This window comes from Rhinatrema bivittatum, chromosome 1 (genome assembly GCF_901001135.1).
Source record: "Rhinatrema bivittatum chromosome 1, aRhiBiv1.1, whole genome shotgun sequence".
Classification (NCBI taxonomy): Eukaryota; Metazoa; Chordata; class Amphibia; order Gymnophiona; family Rhinatrematidae; genus Rhinatrema; species Rhinatrema bivittatum.
This window is the reverse complement of record NC_042615.1, coordinates 295716675-295738152: the sequence shown is the minus strand read 5'-3', so window position 1 is coordinate 295738152 and position 21478 is coordinate 295716675. Positions and strand designations below refer to the sequence as shown.

The window sequence follows — 21478 nt, the reverse complement described above, 5'->3', positions numbered from 1 at the left end:
ATATTGATTGTGGGTCCCTCCCGATGCAGCCACCGCGAAACACGGACCGTGTCGGGGGACTTTAAATGACTGTTGTTGAAGATATATGGAGTTGCCACTAATAATATTGAAGAAATTCAGTTAAATAAAAAAATTATTATAACCTTAAAGGTGGACTTGGTTTACCATTTCCTTGCACGTTGTATATGTGGATATTTACTGATGTGCAAGGCACTTTGCTTCATGCTTTTGCTTGGGAGATTTCAATTACCCCAATATTGACTGGGTAAATGTAACATCAGGACATGCTAAAGAGATAAAGTTTCTGGATGGAATAAATGACAGTTTTATGGAGCAATTGGTTCAGGAACCAACAAGAGAGGGAGCAATTTTAGATCTAATTCTCAGTAGAGCACAGGATTTGGTGAAAGAAGTTATTGTGGTGGGGCCACTTGGCAATAGTGATCAGAATACGATCAAATTTGAATTAATGACAGGAAGGGGGCAGTAAGTAAATCTATGGCTCTAGCGCTAAACTTTCAAAAAGAAAACTGATAAAATGAGAAAATGTATTTATTTTACTTATTTATTTAGAAGTTTTTATATACCGATGAACATTGGGAACATCTCATCAGTTCACATTAAACAAAAATCAGCAACAGGCGCTTTACAGTGAAACAAAGAACATGTGTACATACAGATATAAAGTTGAACGGTTTACAAAAATAAGGCATAAAAATATAGAAAATGTGGGCTAAATATATAACTTTTTACAAGGAAGCCATGAAGGTCAGGGGTGGGAATAGGCGTCAGCGGGGGAGGTGTCCTGATCAGAGTATGCTTGTTTGAAGAGGCATGTTTTCAGGTACTGTTTAAATTTTTTTGGGCAGGCTTCTTGATGAAGGGATGAGGGGAGATTGTTCCAGAGGGCAGGTGCAGCTAGGGAAAATGCCCGAGCTTTAGTGGAGATGAGCTTAGAGTCCTTGGGTGATGGGATATGAAATGTTGCTCTGTGTTGCTGTCTTGTAGGTCTGTTCCTGTTGTGAAAAGTAAGGTGTTTCTTTAGCCAGTGAAAGTTTTGGTTGTAGAGGGCTTTGTGTGCGAGGGAGAGAGCTTTGTACGTTATTCTTGCAGTGACTGGGAGCCAATGCAGGTGTTCCAATACAGGGGTGATGTGGTCGCGTTTGTGGGTGTTCGTTAGAATCCGGGCAGCAGCATTTTGGAGTAACTGAAGTGGTTGCAACATGCTTTTGGGTAGTCCTAGGAGCAGGGTGTTACAGTAGTCAATTTTGGATAGGATGAAGGCCTGTAGAATGGTGTGGAAGTCACTGAGGGGTAGAAGGGGTTTCAGTTTTTTCAGTGAGTGAAGTTTGTAGTAACAGACTTTGATTGTGTTATTAATGTGTTTTTTGAAGGTTAAGTGGTTATCAATAGTGATGCCGAGGCTGCGTACATGTTGAGAGGAGGCAGTGGCGGAGAAGGAGTTGTCTGGAGGGGTGGGGAGATGCTTTGGGGCGCAATGTAGAGGAGCTCTGTTTTGGCAGTGTTGAGTGCAAGGAAGTTGCTTGTCAGGAGGGTGTTAATGATCGATAGGGTGGAGTTCCAGGTCTCTGTAGCTTTGTGAAGTGTGTCGTTTACAGGAATGAGGATTTGCACATCGTCAGCATAGATGAAGTGTGGGAGGCCTAGGCTGGAAAGCAGGTTACAGAGGAGGAGGAGATAAATGTTGAAAAGGGTGGAGAGGGAGGAACCTTGTGGAACACCTTGTGCAAGCCTGGAGCCGCATCGCCGACTTCTCCTTCAGGGGAATCCCCTTGCAGGAATTCCTCCCTCCTTCATGGCTGAGTGTCGCCATCAGCCTCCTCTTTGCGGCAGGAGCCGCCTCCAGCCTGCTCCCTTGTCCTCTTCAGCGGCAGGAGCTGCCACCGGTCTGCTCTCTCTTCCTCCACGCCGCTGCAGGCCTTGGCTCCACCAGCCTTCCTCTAGGCGTGGGCGCATGCCTCTCTTCACTTCTTAAAGGGCCAGAAGCAGGACGCACCCTTCAGCCCTCCTGATGATGTCCTTAGGGCACTTCCTGGACCTGCCCTAAAAAAAAGCCCTGCTTTAGTTCCTCAGGGCCTTCGGATGGAGTTACACACTCCATGGAGCTTCTCTTTCGTCCATGGAGTTCCACCGCTTCCATCGTAGTCCATCTTGCTGCTTCTGTCCGGAAGACTTCATGTTCCATGTCTTCTTGTTCCTGATGTCTCCTTCCAACATTCCAGGTTTCGTCCCTCAACAGATCGTCCTTTCATTTCCAGCCATTGGCTTCCATTCCCGTAAGCCTCAGGGTTCTTCGTTTGTACTTAGATGTCCTAGACGTTCCTGATGTCCAGATGCCCAGATATCCACTCATTTAGAGATCCAGATGTCGAGGTGTCCAGACATCCTTCCTCCTCTTCTCCAAGATCCTCTGATCTCTTCTCGTCCAGAAGTCCACTAAGAACATAAGAACATGCCATACTGGGTCAGACCAAGTGTTCATCAAGCCCAGCATCCTGTTTCCAACAGTGGCCAATCCAGGCCATAAGAACCTGGCAAGAACACAAAAACTAAGTCTATTCCATGCTACTGTTGCTAATAATAGCAGTGACTAGTAATAGCAGTGGCTATTTTCTAAGTCAGCTTAATAGCAGGTAATGGACTTCTCCTCCAAGAACTTATCCAATCCTTTTTTAAACACAGCTACACTAATTGCACTAACCACATCCTCTGTCAACAAATTCCACTCTTCTTGTTGTCCATCTGTCCAGATGTCCAGATGGCTTGTGCCTGAAGTACCGTTCTCTTGCGTACCTCACTCTCTCCCAGGAGCAAGCGATCGCACCTCTACGCCCTTCCCAGGGCTCGCTGGGCGCGTTTGTAACAAAGTCCAGATGTATTCCACACATTAAGAAAGGTGGAAGGAAGGCAAAATGATTACCAGCATGGTTAAAAGGTGTTGGGACCGTCGCTGCCCGACATCTCCACTCTGCCCTCCTTTCCTCGGCGACTCCCTCTTGCTCAAATGGAAGGTTGACTACCGCGGCGTCTTTCTGCCGTCTCCCTCCGGCGTCCCCGGAACGGTTCAACGCTGCAATCCGCCATGATTCACAAGAACCTAAGGGCGCGCACACGGCGCGGCCCCTACTGATGTACCAGCAGTGGCGCGAACCTCAGGGGCGTCCCCATGAGATGACGTCATCCGTACCGGATATATAAGGTCTCTGAAATCGCTAACTAATCTTGTTATCAAGGGTTACGCTACCTAAGCTACTCTTCCTCCTCGTACTTACCAGGGGTACCTGCTCCTCGGGGGCCTCGCTCTCTCTTTGTTTTTCAGGTCACAGTCTGGAACCGGTACTCGCTCCTCGAGGGCCCATGTTCCCGGATTGGTTGCTGAATACCTCTTCTGCCTGGAAGTCATCGCTGCCTACTACACCAGTGAATCATCATCTCTCTCTCTCAGAGCTTTCCCTGGAACCAGGTATTCGCTCCTCGAGGGCCTAACTCATTCCAACACCTGGACTTCTTCTATGAGACTATTGTGTGTGTTACTATCAAGGTTCAGTACTGGAACTCTGCATACCCTGCCTACACATACATTTAGTTTCTCTATAGCTCAGCCATCCTGGGATCGCTGTTCCAGTATCTGAGGAACTACAGCCCAGCCAGGCGCTTCCAGCTCACTACTGCCACCCCGGGTGGTTCTATATACTGTTTAATAAAAGAACTAGTGTGTGTCTGTCTCCAACCTCTGAGCCTGACTGGTGGTCCCTCTCGGGATCTTCCCCCGGGGACGTGGGCATCTGCTACCAGCCCAAGGATCCACCCACAATTACCACAAATAATAACAAAAGGTAAGGTGAAAGAGACTATTTTAGCCAAAAGATCTTCATTCAAAACTGGAAGAAGGATCCAACAGAAGAAAATAGGATGATGCATAAGCACTGGCAAGTTAAATGTAAGACATTGATAAGACAGGCTAAGAAAGAATTTGAAAAAAAGTTGGACATAGAGGCAAAAACTCACAGTAAAAACTTTTTAAAATATATCCAAGGAAAAAAGCCTACGAGGGAGTCAGTTGGACTATTCGATCAGTGGTTCTCAACCAGCGGTCCCCGCTGATCCAGCTGCTTCCCCTACCCAAGCAAAATAGGTCCTCCACCCGGGCTTAAAACGCCGATAGCCTGGGCGGAATGTGGCAGGACAGCTGGAGTCAGCGGCACCGCATGCTCTCTTCTTCCTGCCCCCTGTGGCCCGGAAGAGGAAGTGGTGAGCAGTAGATGCGTGCAAGAGAAGAAGACACCATGCAGTGCGGGCAGCGTCGGCCCGAAGAAGAGAAGGGAGGCGCGGCATGAGGAATGAGCAGCACGGCTCGGAGAAAAACAAAGAACGTCAGCCCCTATGGCTGATGGGACTCCTTTCTCCACAAGGGCTGAAAGTGAAGGAGGTTGCTGCTGCCTTTAGGGATGGAAGTGGAGGAGGCTGCTGCTGTCGCTAGTTCAGGGGAGGGGGGGAGTGACTGAGCAAGCATATGTGTTTGAGGTGCTTGTGTGTGTGTGTGTGTGTGTGTGTGTATGTGTGAGACAGCATGTATGTGAATGATTGAGGCCTGTATATGTGAAAGAGAGTATGTGTGTGATTGAGAGCTTGTGTGTGAGAGATAGCATGAATGGAAGTGTATGACTGAGAACCTGTATGTGTAAGTTTGTGATTGAAAACCTGTTTGTGTGAAAGAGTATGCGTGGGTGATTGAGATCCTTTGTATGTTATTTTCTCTTTTCTTTTCTTTGAGGTTTTAATAATTAAAATCATCAGGTCCAAAGAACACTTATTTATTCAAAATTGCCTCCCAACATTGCATAAATTGATCTGAATTGACAGTAATCCAATAGCGTCGAGGCATGTAGGCTGCTCCTTACTAGCCTTTTACTCAAATTTATATTCTCCTCCCATTTTTTAAAAAAAGTCTTCAAAACTTCAGCATTCTTAAAGAAAAGTTCTGATGGGAGTAACTCATTGCGATGCCCTTTGTTGAAGCTCAAAATGTCCTTCCAGGGTGAGAATGACATGTTCTGTAGTAGGGATGGTCCCAAAAAACAGCACGGAAGCCGATCCAATACAGCAGAAATGCGAACAAAGCAGAAGTGAATCGGTGTCAAGGGAAGAAATTTTTATTGATCATGTAACAAATTGCCCGACTCGGGCAATTTGTTCATGATCAATAATTGATCATGTGACATTGATCTGTCACATGATCAATGAAAATATCTTCCCTTGACACCGATTCATTTCTGCTTTGTTCGCATTTCTGGGGTAGAAAGTGTACATAAGACTGTTGTTCCTCTCCCTGTAATGTACAGGATGTTAACACTTGTTCAGTGAATAATAAATCCAATATAATTTTCAAATTATTTTTGGATTTTAAATCTAATGTGTTTTTATTAACTAAATCATGCTGATGCTATATCTTTGAATCTACTCTGCCCATCTGGGTAGTTTTATTTTCATCATGCAAGGGCTGTGTGCCAGGGTGGGAAGATTATTCTAATCCAGGGGATGGAGAACTCCAGTCCTCGAATGCCACAAACAGGCCAGGATTTCAGGATATCCACAATGAATATGCATGAGAATATGCATGCATTGTGGATATCCTGAAATCCTGGCCTGTTTGTGGCATTCGAGGACTGGAGTTCACCATCCCTGTTCTAATCTTTTGTTTAGTTTTATCTATTTTGTGTATCTCACAGAAATCAAGTACGGGAGAAGAAAATCTGGTAGTTTGCTTTGGTTCATGGGCCATTGGCTTGGTATATCACCCCACTCTTCCAGGTGGGAAGGGGGTCTTCGTTGGATGGCCTTTTAGACTTTTCTCTTTTCTATATCTTCATTATCATTTGTTAATGCTACTTGGGGATTTTAATATTCATGTGGATTGCACTTCAACTGGGCCAGTGAGGGATTTTTTTTTTTTTAACTGCTATTACTTCTACTGTGCTTCCAATGCTTTGAGCCAGACATATTTTGGGTCTGTTATTGATTCTGACTGCCTTACTGTCAAAGAGTGTTATTTCAGCTGTAGCACAGGAAGAGATTCTGTGACCAAAGCATCTTATTATGTTCTTTAAATTTAACTTAAGTAGTTTCTTCTTAAATTGAGTGAGGAGAGATAGATGTTACCAAATTTGGTCTCTGCTGGGAGTTGGTGAAGAGTAAGCTTTTTTCATGGTTCCTGTACTGCCCTCACTGACTCTTGATTTGATCTCTTGTAATCTGTTATTGACAAGGTCACTCCTAGGAAGGCTCTTAGGCTCCCTCTGGCATGCCCTCGTACCCCATGGTACAATGGCTCTTTAGTGACTAGGAAGCTGAAAGGGCTTCCCTAATTTAGACACCAAGGGAAAGTATGTTCTAAAATTGAGTGTGAAAAAGAGAGGAAATTATTTTTTATTTCTCAGTTGAGGGCTTGTTTGAATCACCCTTGTGAATTGTCTGGATTACTTTCCCAGCTGACTGATTCCCCAGGTGGTTGTGATAGTCAGTCTGTAAATTGTGAAGATTTTGCTCAACATTGCAGTGACAAATTGACTCAAATCTATTCCTCTGTTATTGTTGAACCTATTAAGACACTTCCTTTGGTTTTGGATGTGAGTATTGAGTTCTTTCCACTGAGATTGGTGTCGCTATTGCCAAATTAAAGTCTTCATGCTGTTCACTGGATATGTGTCCTTTTTAGCTTTTCTAGAGTTTCAGTGATAGCTTTTTGTATGTTGTGACCAATCTGGAAAATCTTTCTTTGTTGGAAGAAACATTTCCTGACCAATATAAGAAGGTGATTGTGTGTCTTCTTCCAAAGAATGGTTCTCTTCCTAGTTCTGATCCATCCAAGTACAGACCTCTCTCTATTCTTCCTTCTCTTGGGAAGATGGTTGATAAAATATTTCTAAACCAACTGACTGAATATTTGGAGGACAATAACGTTTTCAGAGATTTCTAAAGTGGGTTTCGGTGCGGTCATAGCATTGCAGCTCTGTTGGTGTCTATATCTGATTTTGTTTTGCAGGAGCTGGATCAGAAGCAATCAGTTATTGTTGTTTTACTAGATGTATTGGCCACGTTTGATTCCATATCCCACCCTATCCTGCTACAGAGGTTATCTGAGCTGGGGGAATGATGGAGCGGTGGTTTTCCTCTTTTTTTGCAGGGTTGCTTGCAGCAGGTTAGGGTGTGACAGGTTTCCTCTGCTTGGTCCCCTATTTGTTCTGGAATGCTTTAAGTGACTTTAGATCTGTAGTGCAAGTGTTTGTTTTATTTATGTTGGATTATTGTTTGCCTTTCATTGATATATTTATTATTGCCATTTTATGTTGTAATCGACCTAGTTCCACCACAAATTATCAAAAGGACCAAACTATTAAGCAATCATATTTTTTACAAAAATCATATATTAGAAAAGCATTCTGTATATTTCTGTATCAAAAAAACAAAACAAAAAAACATCAGTTCATATATACCTTTCATATACAAATCTATACATCCTAATAATTAGGGATGTGAATCGTTTTTTGACGATTTAAAATATCGTCCGATATATTTTAAATCGTCAAAAATCGTTAGAGCCGCGATACAATAACAATTCCCCCGATTTATCGTCAAAAAATCGTAAATCAAGGGGAGGGGAAGGGGGAGGGCGGGAAAACCGGCACACTAAAACAACCCTAAAACCCACCCCGACCCTTTAAAATAAATCCCCCACCCTCCCGAACCCCCCCAAAATGCCTTAAATTACCTGGGGTCCAGAGGAAGGGTCCCGGTGTGATCTTTTACTCTCGGACCTCCGGTGCTTGTAGAAATGGCGCCGGCGCTACCTTTGGTTTTTCCGTACGGAAAAACGATTCGCGGCAGGAGATTGCTCCTGGACCCCCGCTGGACCCCCAGGGACTTTTGGCCAGCTTGGGGGGGGCCTCCTGACCCCCACAAGACTTGCCAAAAGTCCAGTGGGGGTCCGGAATGACCTCCTGCAGTCGAATCGTGTTGTCTACGGCCGGCGCCATTTTGCGCCGCCATTTTGCGCAAAATGGCGCCGGCCGTAGACAGCACGATTCGACTGCAGGAGGTTGTTCTGGACCCCCGCTGGACTTTTGGCAAGTCTTGTGGGGGTCAGGAGGCCCCCCCAAGCTGGCCAAAAGTTCCTGGGGGTCCAGCGGGGGTCCGGGAGCGATCTCCTACGCTCCTGACCTCGGGGGACAAAAAACAAAATGGCGCCGGCGCTACCTCTGACCTGTCATATGACAAGGCAAAGGTAGCGCCGGCGCCATTTCTACAAGCACCGGAGGTCCGAGAGTAAAAGATCACACCGGGACCCTTCCTCTGGACCCCAGGTAATTTAAGGCATTTTGGGGGGGTTCGGGAGGGTGGGGGATTTATTTTAAAGGGTCGGGGTGGGTTTTAGGGTTGTTTTAGTGTGCCGGTTTTCCCGCCCTCCCCCCCACTGGACCCCAGGTAATTTAAGGCATTTGGGGGGGGGGGTTCGGGAGGGTGGGGGATTTATTTTAAAGGGTCGGGGTGGGTTTTAGGGATGTTTTAGTGTGCCGGTTTTCGATTTACACGATTTTCACGATATTTAAAAAACCCAAATGGCGACGATCCGATTCCCTCCCCCTCCCAGCCGAAATCGATCGTTAAGACGATCGATCACACGATTCACATCTCTACTAATAATCAGGACTGGCTTTAAAATTTTGTGAACATAGGCCAGTGATGGCTAACCTATGATACGCGTGTCAGAGGTGACACGCCGAGACTTTTTGCTGACACGCGCAGCATTTCCTGGACTGTCGGGAATTTTTTTTTTTTTTTTAATCGGCAGCGCCGAGCCTTTTTTTTGATCAGCTGCGCCGACCCTTTAAAGCCAGTTTTTTAGTATCCCCCCATCCTCCGGACCCCTCCACCCCCCCCCCCCAATGCCCCCGGGCGTAGGGACAGGCAGATAGGCAGGGCCGTGGTGAGGCTCACGTCACCACGGCCCGAAGAAAAAGATTGCGTTTAAACGTGCTGATGCTCCTCCTCCTTCCTGCCTGTGTGGCCCCGGAAGTAAACGTTGCCGGAGCCGCGTGGGCAGGAAGGAGGAGAAGCATCAGCGCGTGCAGAAGAGGAGCAGCGCTTGCGTTTAGGGGCTGCCGCAAATTCCAAGTCGCAGCGGCCCGAGAAGTGGAAGAGGCCCGGTAGCAGGGCCGCCGCAGAGCCAATCCTGCGGCGACCCGCAAAGAGGAGGCCCAGAGGTGAGAGAGAGGCTGAGGGTCTGTAGAGGGTGTGTGTGTGTGTGTGCGTGTATGAGATGAGATGAGAGATTGTGTGTGAGAGTGAGGACCTGGATGTTTGCAGAGACAGCATGTGAGAGAGACAGCATGTAACAGTGAGAGCCTGTGCTTGAGCAAGACAGCATGTGGAAGTGAGTGAGAGCCTGTGTGTATGAATGATTGTATGAGAGAGCATGTGCCAGTGAGAGCCTGTGTGTATGTGAGGGAGAGAAATGCATGTGAGAATGAGAACCTGTGTGTTTGAGGGAAGAAGATAGAGAGAAAAGAAACAGAAAAAAAGACAATATAAAAGGAATTGGCAAATAAATAAGAAAGGGAAGGTGGGAAAAAAAAGCCTGCGACCAACCAATTAGAAAATGAAGATCAGACAGCAAAGGTAAAAAACAAAATAAATTACTTTTTAGTGATTGGCACATGTAATCTTTGGGAATGTGCAAGAATAGCACTTTCTCTATGCGGATCTCACAATGTATGAGATCAGCATGGAGAAAATGGAAGCCCACGGGGCCTGCACAGAGGAGGCAGCAGAATGGGCTTCAGTGGCAGTGGCAGCAATCGGCACCTCCCCAATAGCCATGTGGCAGCAGTGACAGGGGCAGCAGAGGAATGAGAGAGGTTCTGAGGTTGCTGGCAAAAGAGAGGGGGGTCTGCCTTTAGTGTGTGCATGTGAATGAATGGGACTCTGCATGGGAGTGTATGTGTGTGAATGCATGGGTGCCTGCCTGGGTGTGTGTGTGTGTGTGTGTGTATGTGAGAATGAATTGGTGCCTGCCTGGAGGATGGCACGGGAGTGGTGGTGAAAATGAATGGGAGCCTGCCTGGAGTTCAGTGTGTATGTGTGTGTGTGTGAGAGAGAGAATGACTGGGAGCCTGCCTGGGTGTGTGTGTTTGTGTGCATGTGAGGGAGCCAGTGAGTGTGAGAGCATGAGTGTGTATGAGAAAATCCAGGGGAGTAAGAGTTTGTGTGTGGGTGGGGGGGGGGGGGGGGGGGAGGGGGAGAGAGTGTTTTAATTGAAGATTTAGCCAATGAAATTCAGCAACAAAAAAGTCACTAAGCAAGTAAGGTAAAGAATTATTGAAAAAAAGGTTGGTCATCACTGACATAGGCAGTTGCCTATGTCTAAATCTAGGCTGTCTAGCACTGACCCAAATACATAAATTTAGTAGTATTAATTGCATCTCGAGTTATCCCCAAAATGAGGTTCCTCAGGGAATATTAGTCATCAATCACAAGCTCAATAACTTTAATGGGTCATCTAAACATTTCTAGCCCATATCCTAATGCAATTCAATGAATAACTTTGTTTTCCAGAAGTGTTTCTAAATCTTGTATCTGGTATATCAACCTCACAAAGAATAAATTGATATAGTAAGTATAAAATAAAAAAAAAATCACTGTATACTCCACTATCAGTTATGCGGATGTTAATATTATTCTCATAAATTGAGCACTCTCATAATTCCACAAATCTTACCAAACTTTAATGCTGAAAGGCAATAACAGCCTGGTTTAGATGACTGGAATTTTACATTTAATGTAATCACAGTGATGTCTTTCAAACTGATTTTCTTAAGATTGTATTCGTTGCTCACAAACATGACTTTTGTTGTAAGCTATCCATCACAGGTATTGTTTATGTACTGAATATTTTTACAGAGCTAATCGACCACAGCAGTATCGCATAATGGTTGGTCTGCTAGACCGGAAACATTATGAAAATGTGGATTCCTTTCCTGTAAAAAGAGTGATCATCCATGAACACTATGATGCCAGCACATATCTGAATGACATTGCCTTGCTCGAGGTGGAAAATATCTACAAAGAAGATCTGTGCATGCAGTCTGGAAATAATCTGGTGCCTGCCTGCATTCCTTGGTCAGAATATCTATTTAAAGCAGGAGACAGATGCAAGGTTTCTGGCTGGGGGCGAGAAGAAGGTATTTCATTAATATTAATAAAATGGCAAGTATAAGAATGTCTTCTCGAGGATGCATTCCAATGCATTATTTTTCCAGCGTTCCTGGACCAAGGAAAGAAAGGAGGAGAGACAGGAGGAGAAGAAAGCTTGGTAGAAGGAGAAGGCAGGAAGTGAAAACAAAGAGAGATGGAAAATGAAAGAGAAGAATAGCATTAAGGAGAATTTGGATTTATATGATGCTTTCTCATCCACATAGGATAATGAGCCTACTTTACAGTGCATGACAGGGTCATAACTACATTATGGGGCAAATTTTCAAAACTGTGCAAACAGGAACATCATTTTTGGGTACTTTTCCATACTGATTTTGCACCATCTCTCAAAGGAAAGTATGCGTGTACAGTCTTTCTGAAAGTTGCTTCAGGAAAAAGTACCTGCTCAGCTCTGCACCTGATTTTTCTGTGGGTAATTTTTCCTGAGAAATAATGCACGTAGTTTCTAAATGCAAAACTACACGGGTCGCTCCCTCCCCCAGCCTAACCCTGTTCCAGGAACACCTCCTTGAAAATGCAGGTAAAAGTGCATGTGTTGTTCACATACAGGATGAACAACTTTCAAATAGCCCTTTTATCCACATAAGTAGCCATTTACATGGGTAAAAGGCTTCTGAAATATGCCCTCCCTGTGTATCCTGCACTATGTGTGAGAGTCCCTTACAAAAGGTTTTCCAGTACTGGTCGACGATATTAACTTTTTTTTTTACTTTTTTTTTTTAATTTATCATTTGTGGTATCTGTCTTGGCCTCTTTGATTCCTTGCTGTTATCTATAACAGACTAAAATCTGGGGCTCAGTTAAAATGTTAAGGCTGGAAATCCATAAAACTCCTTGCAAATAAATTTGAAAGCATTTGAAAACTACTGCCTATGCAGACCAAGCATCTGCTTGATGGCCCAGCATAGGAGATGACCCAAACTAGGGTCAGTATGACCAAAACAATGTCACTCACAGCTAGGAACACTTAAGGAGGTAATTTTCAAAGTAGTCATGCATGTAAATGTAACATACTATGGGGTAAATTTTAAAAGTGTTGCTCACATTAAAAGGCCTTTATACGCAAGAATATGGGCCGCGTGTGAGCAACGCATATTTTAAAAACTACAAATTAGCGGCCCAATTTTAAAAGGGCCACCTGCATGTCTGGGCCTTGTGTGTGCTGTGCGCATTTTATAACAGACCCTGCCACACGTGAAACCCCAGTTATGCGCCGAAGTGCCGAGCCCTGCAAAAAGGGTGGCCGAGGGGTATGGTCTGGGTGGGGAAGGGGGTGGGCCAGGACAGTGCATTAGCCGCTGTCCCCAGGAAGTGCACGCTGGCAGCTGGCCAGCGCACGGAGATTACTACTGCTCTCGGGGAGCAGTAATTATTAAAATAAAAAAATTAGGGATAGGTAGGGTTAGGTTAGGGGTCGGGGAGGGGAAGGGTAGGGTTAAGTATAGGATAGTTCCCTCCCTGTCCGCTCCTCAGCCACCCTTTTTTCAGGGCCTGGCACTTCGGCACATAACTGGGGTTACACGTATGGCAGGGCCCGTTCTAAAATGCGCACAGCGCACACAAGGCCCAGCTATGCACGTGGCCCTTTTAAAATTGGGCCGATAATTTGGAGCAGACTGGGAGGGGACTGGGGGAGGCCCAATTGCATCGCCGCGTTAATTTTTCCCTGCTTGCGCGCGGCCATTGGATTTTATAACATGCACGCGCCAGTAGGCACTTGTTATAAAATTGGCACGTCCATGTGCATGCACCAGGAACTGCGCACACTTGGACGTGCACGCGTGGGTCTTAAATTCGACCCCAAAATGCATAAATGCATGTACTCGAGTAAAAAAAAAAAAAGGGGGGGGTGGAGTTGATGCATGTCAGGGGCATTCCTTAGCAGAAATTTACACACATGAATCTGAATTGTAAATCCAGTGGCTGCAACACTTTTAGCCATGCATGTTTACTTCTGCTCTTGATGAGGTATAAATCTGCAAAAATCTCTGTCTTAAACAAATGGGTGAGGGGTCTGGGACAACTGGGGAGAGTGCAGGCTGAAGAACCAGATGTTTAAAAATCCACTTACTTGCGCACTTTAAAGCCAACAAAGTCTTAAGGAAGATATGCAAAATATGTTTTCTCAAGTAACCACTTAAAATTAGGTGCACACATACGTGCAGTAGGCTCATTTTAAATCATACGTGCACACTGCGTGCACAATTTAAAATTCCAGCGTATATTCACATCCACATGATTGGGCTCCCATGCACTCACAGAAATATAGAAATGATGGCAGAAAGGACCAATGGTCCATCCTGTTTGCCCAGCAAGCTTCCCATGGTAGTATCTGCTGCTCTGTGCAGGTTACCCCATGTATCATTCAGTGCTGCTTGACGTGCTTTACTTATGGACATGGCAGTCCTGAGTTTTTTTCCCCCCAATGTCTGCCCATCATACCCAAGACTGTGAAAAGGTCATGCCTCTTGTTGGTTGTCTCTGAATACAAATTCCTCTTTTCCTCCACCCCCCACCCCCCTCCGTTGAACCAGAGAGTGATATTGCAGTTCATCAAAAGCATCAAGGTTTATTGGTTAAGGGTAGTGACTGCTGCTCTGTGCAGGTTACCCCCATGCTTATCAGTTCCCCAGACTGTAAAAATCAGGACCCTGCTTGTTTGCTATCTAAATCCAATTCCCCTTTTCCCCTGCCATTGAAGCAGAGAGTAATGTTGTAGTTGCATCAAAAGTATCAAGGCCTATTAGTTAAGGATAGTAACCGCCGCCCAATGCATGCTTTCTTCGTTTCTTTTAGGACTTGGCCGTAGAAGCAGCTCTGTACTTTTTCCTTATGTCTGTGCATCAGTATCCCAGACCATGGAAGTCCAGGTCCTCGGTTGTCATCTGAATCCAATTCCTCTTTTCCCCCTGCCTTAAAGCAGGGGAGCAATGTTGCTGTTGCATTACAAAATTACAAAATTCTTTTTCACTTAACGCACAATAAAGGTCTGGAATTTGTTGCCAGAGGATGCTGTTAGTGTAGCTGGGTTCAAAAAAGGTTTGGATACGTTCTTGGAGGAGAAGTCCATCAACGGTTATTAATCAAGTTTACTTAGGGAATAGCCACTGCTATTAATTGCATCAGTAGCATGGGATTTTCTTAGTGTTTGGGTAATTGACAGGTTCTTGTGGCCTGGTTTGGCCTCTGTTGGAAACAGGATGCTGGGCTTGATGGACCCTTGGTCTGACCCAGCATGGCAGTTTCTTATTTTCTTATGTTCTTAAGCATCAAAGCTTATTGGTTAAGGGTAGTAATCTCCATGCCTTCTGCTAAGTGTAGTAATTGCCATACCAGCAGGTTACCCCCTGCATGCTTATCTCATTTCCGTCCTCTAGCCTTTAAAGATCCACGGTATTTATCCCATGCCCCTTTGAATTCTTTGACTGTTTCCATCTTCACCACCTTCTCTAGAAGGGCATTCCAAGCCTCCACCATCCTCTCTGCAAAGAAATATTTCCTGATGTTGGTTCTAAGTTGTTCCCCCTGGAGTTTCATTACATGACCCCTAGTTCTATTGTTTTCTTTCCAGCAGAAAAGGTTAAAATTCATACATCATTAAAACCTGTATCATTTGTAACCCTTTTTTTGGGGAATCGGGATAATTCCAAAGGGCCATAAAAATTTCAGTATGTGGGCTAGCTCTTCTGATTTTTCCCCAACTCTTCTTTCTTCCAGGGGGGATTCTTTCTGTGGAGTTGAAGGATAACCTTTGTGGCCCAGGCAAGGGAAACCTTGTGTGTGTGTGTGTGTTGCTCTTGCTTTTTGGGACAGGTACTTGGACAAAACAGGCAGGACTCGCTGGATGGGTGTTCAAAATAATATTTACTGATATTGATTGGAGGAAAATCTATCAAGTATATAAATAAAATATCCAAACACATCCAGATTCTTTGTTTTTGATGTAGTACAAGTTTAAATTATGTATCCCTCTGTGGAAGTGTTCCTTTTTATTGAAACTTGGAACTTATAATCCATTCATGGTGTAGAATGAATGTGTGTCCCAAGAGGCTGGGGTATCCGAACCAAGATGAATGACTCTCTACCCAAACAGTACCTGACTCCAGAGGGGCACACCCGATCTTCACCTGGGGGAGGGCCTATGCAGGAATGCTGTCTCAATTCAAGCTGTCATACATCCTAAGGCTGGGAACTAGGGTCAATTAGTGGCTGACCAAAGGTCCAGCCACACATATCTCCCCTGTACCTCCTCTCTTCTAGGGTATATATATTCAGATCCTTCAGCCTCTCCTCATAGGTCTTCCGATTCAGACCCCATACTATTTTTATCACTCTTCTCTAGACCACCTCCATCCTGTCTCTATCCTTTTTGAGATACTGGCTCCAGAACTGAACAGAGTATTCCAAGTAAGGCCTCACCAAGGACCTGTATGAGGGCATTATCACCACTTTTACTTATTGGTTATTCCTCTCTCTATGCAGCCCAGCATTCTTCTGGTATTAGCTATCGCCTTGACACATTGCTTCACCATCTTCTGATTGCCAGTTACTATCACCCAAAGATCCATCTCTTGGTCTGCGCACATCAGTTTTTCACCCCCCATCACATACAGCTTGTTTGGATTATCGCATCCCAGATGCAAGACTCTACACTTCTTGACATTGATTCACAGCTGCCAAATTTTCAACCGCTCTGCAAGCTTTCTTAAATCACTTTTCACTCTCTCTAGTCCTTCAGATGTAGCTACCATTTTGCAGATCTTAGTATCATTCACAAATAGACAAACTTTACCTTCTGTCCCTTCCACGATATCGCTTACAAAGATATTGAACAGAACTGGTCCCAACACCGATCCTTGTGGCATTCCACTTAACATCGATGTCTCTTCAGGGAAGGTTCCACTTACTATTACACACTGTCTCCTATTGGTCAACCAGTTTGTAATCCACGCCACCATCTTGACGCATTCTGTTTGTTTTTTTGATCGCCACAGCACACTGAGCTGACAATTTCAGTGTATTATCCACTATGATGCCTAGATCTCTTTCCTGGGTGGAAACTAGTAAAATACAACTTAACATTGTATAACTACAGCAAGGGTTATTTTTCTCTATATGCATCACTTGGCACTTGTCCACTTTAAATTTCATCTGCCATTTGGAAGCCCAATCTTCTAGTCTCACAAGGTCCTCCTGCAACTTATCACAATCCGCTTGTGATTTAACTACTCTGCATAATTTTGTATCTTCCGCAAATTTGATGTCCTCACTCATCGTAACCATTTCAAGATAGTTTATAAATATATTAAAAAGCACCGCTCCAAGTATAGATCCTTGAAGCACTCCACTGTTTACCTTTTTCCACTGTGAAAACAGACCATTTAATCCTACTGTCCATTCCCTGTCTTTTAACCAGCTTGCAATTCACCTCCTATCCCATGACTTTTTAGTTTTATTAGAAGCCACTCATACGGGACTTTGTTGAACACCCTCTGAAAATCCAAATACACCACATGTACCATTTCATCTTGTCCACATGTTTATTCACCCCTTCAAAAAAATGTAGGAAATTTGTGAGGCATGACTTCCCTTGGGTAAATCCATGTTTGCTGTGTCCCATTAAACCATGTCTATCTAAATGTTTTGTGAGTTTATTCTTTATAACAGTTTCCACAATTTTTCCCAGTACTGAAGTCAGGCTCACCAGTCTATATTTTCCCGGATCACCCCTGGAGCCCTTTTTAAATGTTTGGGTTACATTGGCCATCTTCCGGTATTCAGGTACAACGGATGATTTTAATGGTAAGTCACAGATTGACTGAAATAGGTCTGATATTTCATTTTTTAGTTCTTTCAGAACCCTGGGTTGTACACCATCTGGTCCAGGTGATTTACTACTCTTCAGTTTGTCAATCTGGCCTACTACATCTTCCAGGTTCACCGTGATTTGGTTTAGGTCATCTGAATCATCACCCTTGAAAACCATCTCCGGAACTGATATCTCCCCAACATCCTCTTCAGTAAACACTGAAGCAAAGAAATCATTTAATTTTTCCCCAGTGGCCTTATCTTCCTTAAGTACCCCTTTAACTCCTCGATCTTCTAATGGTCCAACCAAATCCCTCGCAGGCTTTTTGCTTCAAATATATTTATTTATTGTTAGTTTTTGCTTCTACGGCCAACTTCTTTTCAAATTCTCTCTTAGCCTGTCTTTTCAATGTCTTACATTTAACTTGCCAATGCTTATGCTTAATCCTATTTTCTTCTGATGGAACCTTCTTCCAATTTTTGAATGAAGATCTTTTGGCTAAAATAGTCTCTTTCACCTCACTTTTTATGCTGGCAATCGCTTGACCTTCCTTCCACCTTTCTTAGTGAGAGAAATACATATGGACTGTGCTTCTAGGATGGTGTTTTTTAAAAATGTCCACACCTGTTGCACACTTATACCTCCCTCTGAACCATGCACTGCTGCGTGACTGGCGGCTTTCCCCTATAATTTAGTTTAAAAGTTGCTCTATCTTCTTTTTACAGGTTAGCACCAGCAGCCCGGTTCCACCCTGGTTAAAGTAGAATTCATCCCTTCGGAAAAGATTCCCCTTCCCCAAAAAGGTTCCCCAGTTCCTTACAAAACTGAATCCCTCTACCTTGCACCATCATCTCACCCACGCATTGAGACTCCAGAGCTCTGCCTGCCTCTGGGGACCTGCATATGGAACAGGGAGCATTTCAGAGAATGCTATCCTGGAGGTTCTGGATTTCAGCTTTCTACCTAAGAGTCTAGATTTGGCTTCCAGAACCTCCCTCCCACATTTTCCTATGTCGTTGGTGCCCCCATGTACCACGAAAGCCAGCTATTCCCCAGCACTGTCTAAAATCCTATCTAGGTGATGCATGAGGTCCGCCACCTTCGCACCAGGTAGGCATGTTACCAGACGATCCTTACACCCACCAGCCACCCAGCTGTCTACATTCCTAATAATCGAATCACCAACTATGATGGCCAACCTAACTCTCCCTCCTGGGCAGTAGGCCTTGGGGAGATATCCTCAGTGCGAAAGGACAATGCATTACCTGGAGAGCAGGTCCTTGCTACAGGATCCTTTCCTCCTGCACCTGGTTGGTGCTCTCCCATCATGAGACCTTCTTCCTCCAAGGCAGCACCAGGGCTGCAGGTCTGAAGTTGGGACTTGGCTACTATGTCCCTGAAGGTCTCATCTATATACCTCTCTGTCTGCCTCATCTCCTCCAGGTCTGCTACTCTAGCCTCCAAAGATCAAACTCATTCTCTGAGAGACAGGAGCTCCTTGCATCGGATGTACACGTACAATTTCTCACCAGCAGGTAAAAAAATCATACATGTGACAATCTATGCAGAAGACTGGGAGGCCCTCCTGTTGCTGCTGGACTGCTGCCTTCATCTTAAATTTGTTCAGTTCCTAGTTAAGTTTTAGCTTGCTATGGGAGTAGGACTGCGTACAATTAGGGTTCTTTAAATGTATTAGTGTATTCACTATGGGGTCGATTTTAAAAATAGTGCACGGCAATCCATGTGCGCGCTGGATTTTAAAATCCGCGCATGCATGTGTGGACGGCGTACGCGGGGGGGGGGGGGGGGGGCAAATTTTCATTAAATACCTTCGGCGACATAATTGGGCCTTCCCCAATTTCCTCCCCATCTGCTCCAATTAAGGAGCAGACTGGGAGGGAACCTCCCTACCTAAACTTCCTCCCTCTTCCCCTCTCCTCCCCCACCCCCTATACCTAGCATACCTTTCCCCAAATTTTTTATTTTATTACTTACTGCTCCTCTGGAGCAGCAAAACCCAGTTTTAAGCATGTAAATCCTTTTGAAAATTACCTCCTCAGGGTCTGACCCAGTGTTTCCAGATTCAGAGACTGTGTTCTGTGTATGCACAAGAGTTCCCAAGATCTCCAGGGGCCTTTTGTCATTCACACTGGACTCCCAATATAAAACATAAATTGTGCAGTATCAGGGATTACAATACAAGCAGTAGTGGAGATAAGGAGGAAATTCTTCACTCTTCTAAGCAGTTGCTCCCTCCTCCTCCCATGGCCTGTTAGGTATCAGCATGAGAACACAGGAAAAGGCAAAAGCAGCTGTGGGAAAAGGCAAAAGCAGCAGTTCAAGGAGAGTCGTTTACTGCCCTACGACCTCTGACACTACACTGCTGACACTGGCACTATTAACACCTTGTCCCTTGTTGCAAGTAAGGAGACTTCCAGCATGGGCCCAAGTAAGAGGCAGGCCATTTGCTTCAACATAGCGTCCTCTAGACCCCAGAGAAGGCGCTGAGGGGCAGGGAGAGGAAGTGATAGTATTTGTGCTGCTGGAAGGAAGAGGGTAAAGGTGGTGGGAAAGAGTGCCCTGTCCCCAAACACTTTAAACCACCCTGCCCTTGCACCTTAATGCTAGTAGAAAAACTTCACTGTAACATGGAACAGGGGTTTCAGGATACAGGCTTTGCTTTGGGCTTAGATTTCCTGGTTACACAACTGTATTTTTACTATTATTATTATAGAATGAACATAGAAGGGTAGAGTAAGTAGATTAGAAAACAGACAGAAAGAAGTTGGAACTCAGTACTGTGCATGACTAAGATCATCTGGGATGGGTGAACAAAGCCCAAAATAAGTGACATTTCTCAAGTAAGTACAACATTAAACACTTGCATAGAAGTGGGAAAAAAGGGCAACATCTGGACAGCTGTGAAAACTAATACTCATAGTATGAGATATAAAGTCCCGGATCTAGAGGCAGTCATGAAAGAAACTGACTTGGGTGTAATGGCTGCCACAGAGATGTGGTACACGGAAAACTATGACTGGGTTATGGTTACACCGGGCTACAGTCTATTCAGGAAGGACCTGGAGGAGGAGTGGAACGATATAAAAAATAATATTAAAGCAACAGAACTGTAAGGCTTGCAAGGTAGGAGGAGGCACTATGGGTTAATCTGGAAAGAGGGCAGAGAATATCTATTTATATTGGTGTATTATACAGACCTCAATCACACCAAAAAAACCCACACACACCAACGGTGTATTCCAGTACACACCAATGTAAACAATCCAAAAACAACAAGTGTCCTGGTACTAAATTTTAAATAGCACCTAATACGCCAAACTACTTATGTATGACCCTCTATTCACGGGCAGACATTGTCAGTACTGCTCGTTTTGCATAGGGGTCACTAAACCTTTAATCAAATATAATTTTTTGTTGATTTTCAAAAATTTTTAAGCAATTGCAATCGAGAATAAAAAAACGGATACTTATCCGCACTCGGAACCCAAACCCGACATGGCCATGTTTCGGACTTCTGTCCTGCTTCAGGGGAAAATATTCAAAAAGCCAATTCAGGTGGTAGAAAACATCTTCTTCTTTCGGCGAATTTACTTCGTGCCTATCCTGTTTGACAACGCGGGCTGCATTTCACCCCGCTGAGTTTAAGAAATGGCGACAACCGGAAACTATTTATACAATGTCAGCGCCTAATACCTCCCTTTCCGGTCAATGAATGGTGGTTCTCTAACACGTCCTCTCAATGTTGCCAACGCTGGGGTACCTCCCCTCGACAGGGAAGGACATTAGTTCCCTATCACATCCTCTCAACACTCCCAGCGTTTGGCCCTCCTCTTCCGGTATGAGATGTTTACTATTCCATCGTTGACAAACAGGATAGGCACGAAGTAAATTCGCCAAAAGAAGAAGATGTTTTCTACCACCTGAATTGGCTTTTTGAATATTTTCCCCTGAAGCAGGACAGAAGTCCGAAACATGGCCATGTCGGGTTTGGGTTCCGAGTGCGGATAAGTATCCGTTTTTTTATTCTCGATTGCAATTGCTTAAAAATTTTTGAAAATCAACAAAAAATTATATTTGATTAAAGGTTTAGTGACCCCTATGCAAAACGAGCAGTACTGACAATGTCTGCCCGTGAATAGAGGGTCATACATAAGTAGTTTGGCGTATTAGGTGCTATTTAAAATTTAGTACCAGGACACTTGTTGTTTTTGGATTGTATTATACAGACCTCCATCGCAGACAGAAGAAATAGAGATTTAATGGAGGATAGTCACAAAACTGCTGTAAAAGGGAAGGTGCTACTGCTAGGGGATTTGGACATCGAGAAGCACTAAGATCCTGGATTTTCTGCAGTAT

General features: G+C 44.5%; 1 protein-coding gene across 1 annotated transcript in view; it reads left to right on the top strand.

Annotated features, from left to right (window-relative positions):
- Window positions 1-21478, top strand: part of CFI (complement factor I) — a 146260-nt gene that overhangs the window by 110853 nt on the left and 13929 nt on the right. Inside the window, exon 11 of the mRNA XM_029596663.1 lies at window positions 10978-11258. Coding sequence (XP_029452523.1) covers window positions 10978-11258 — 281 coding nt within the window. The remainder of the gene's footprint in view (window positions 1-10977; window positions 11259-21478) is intronic.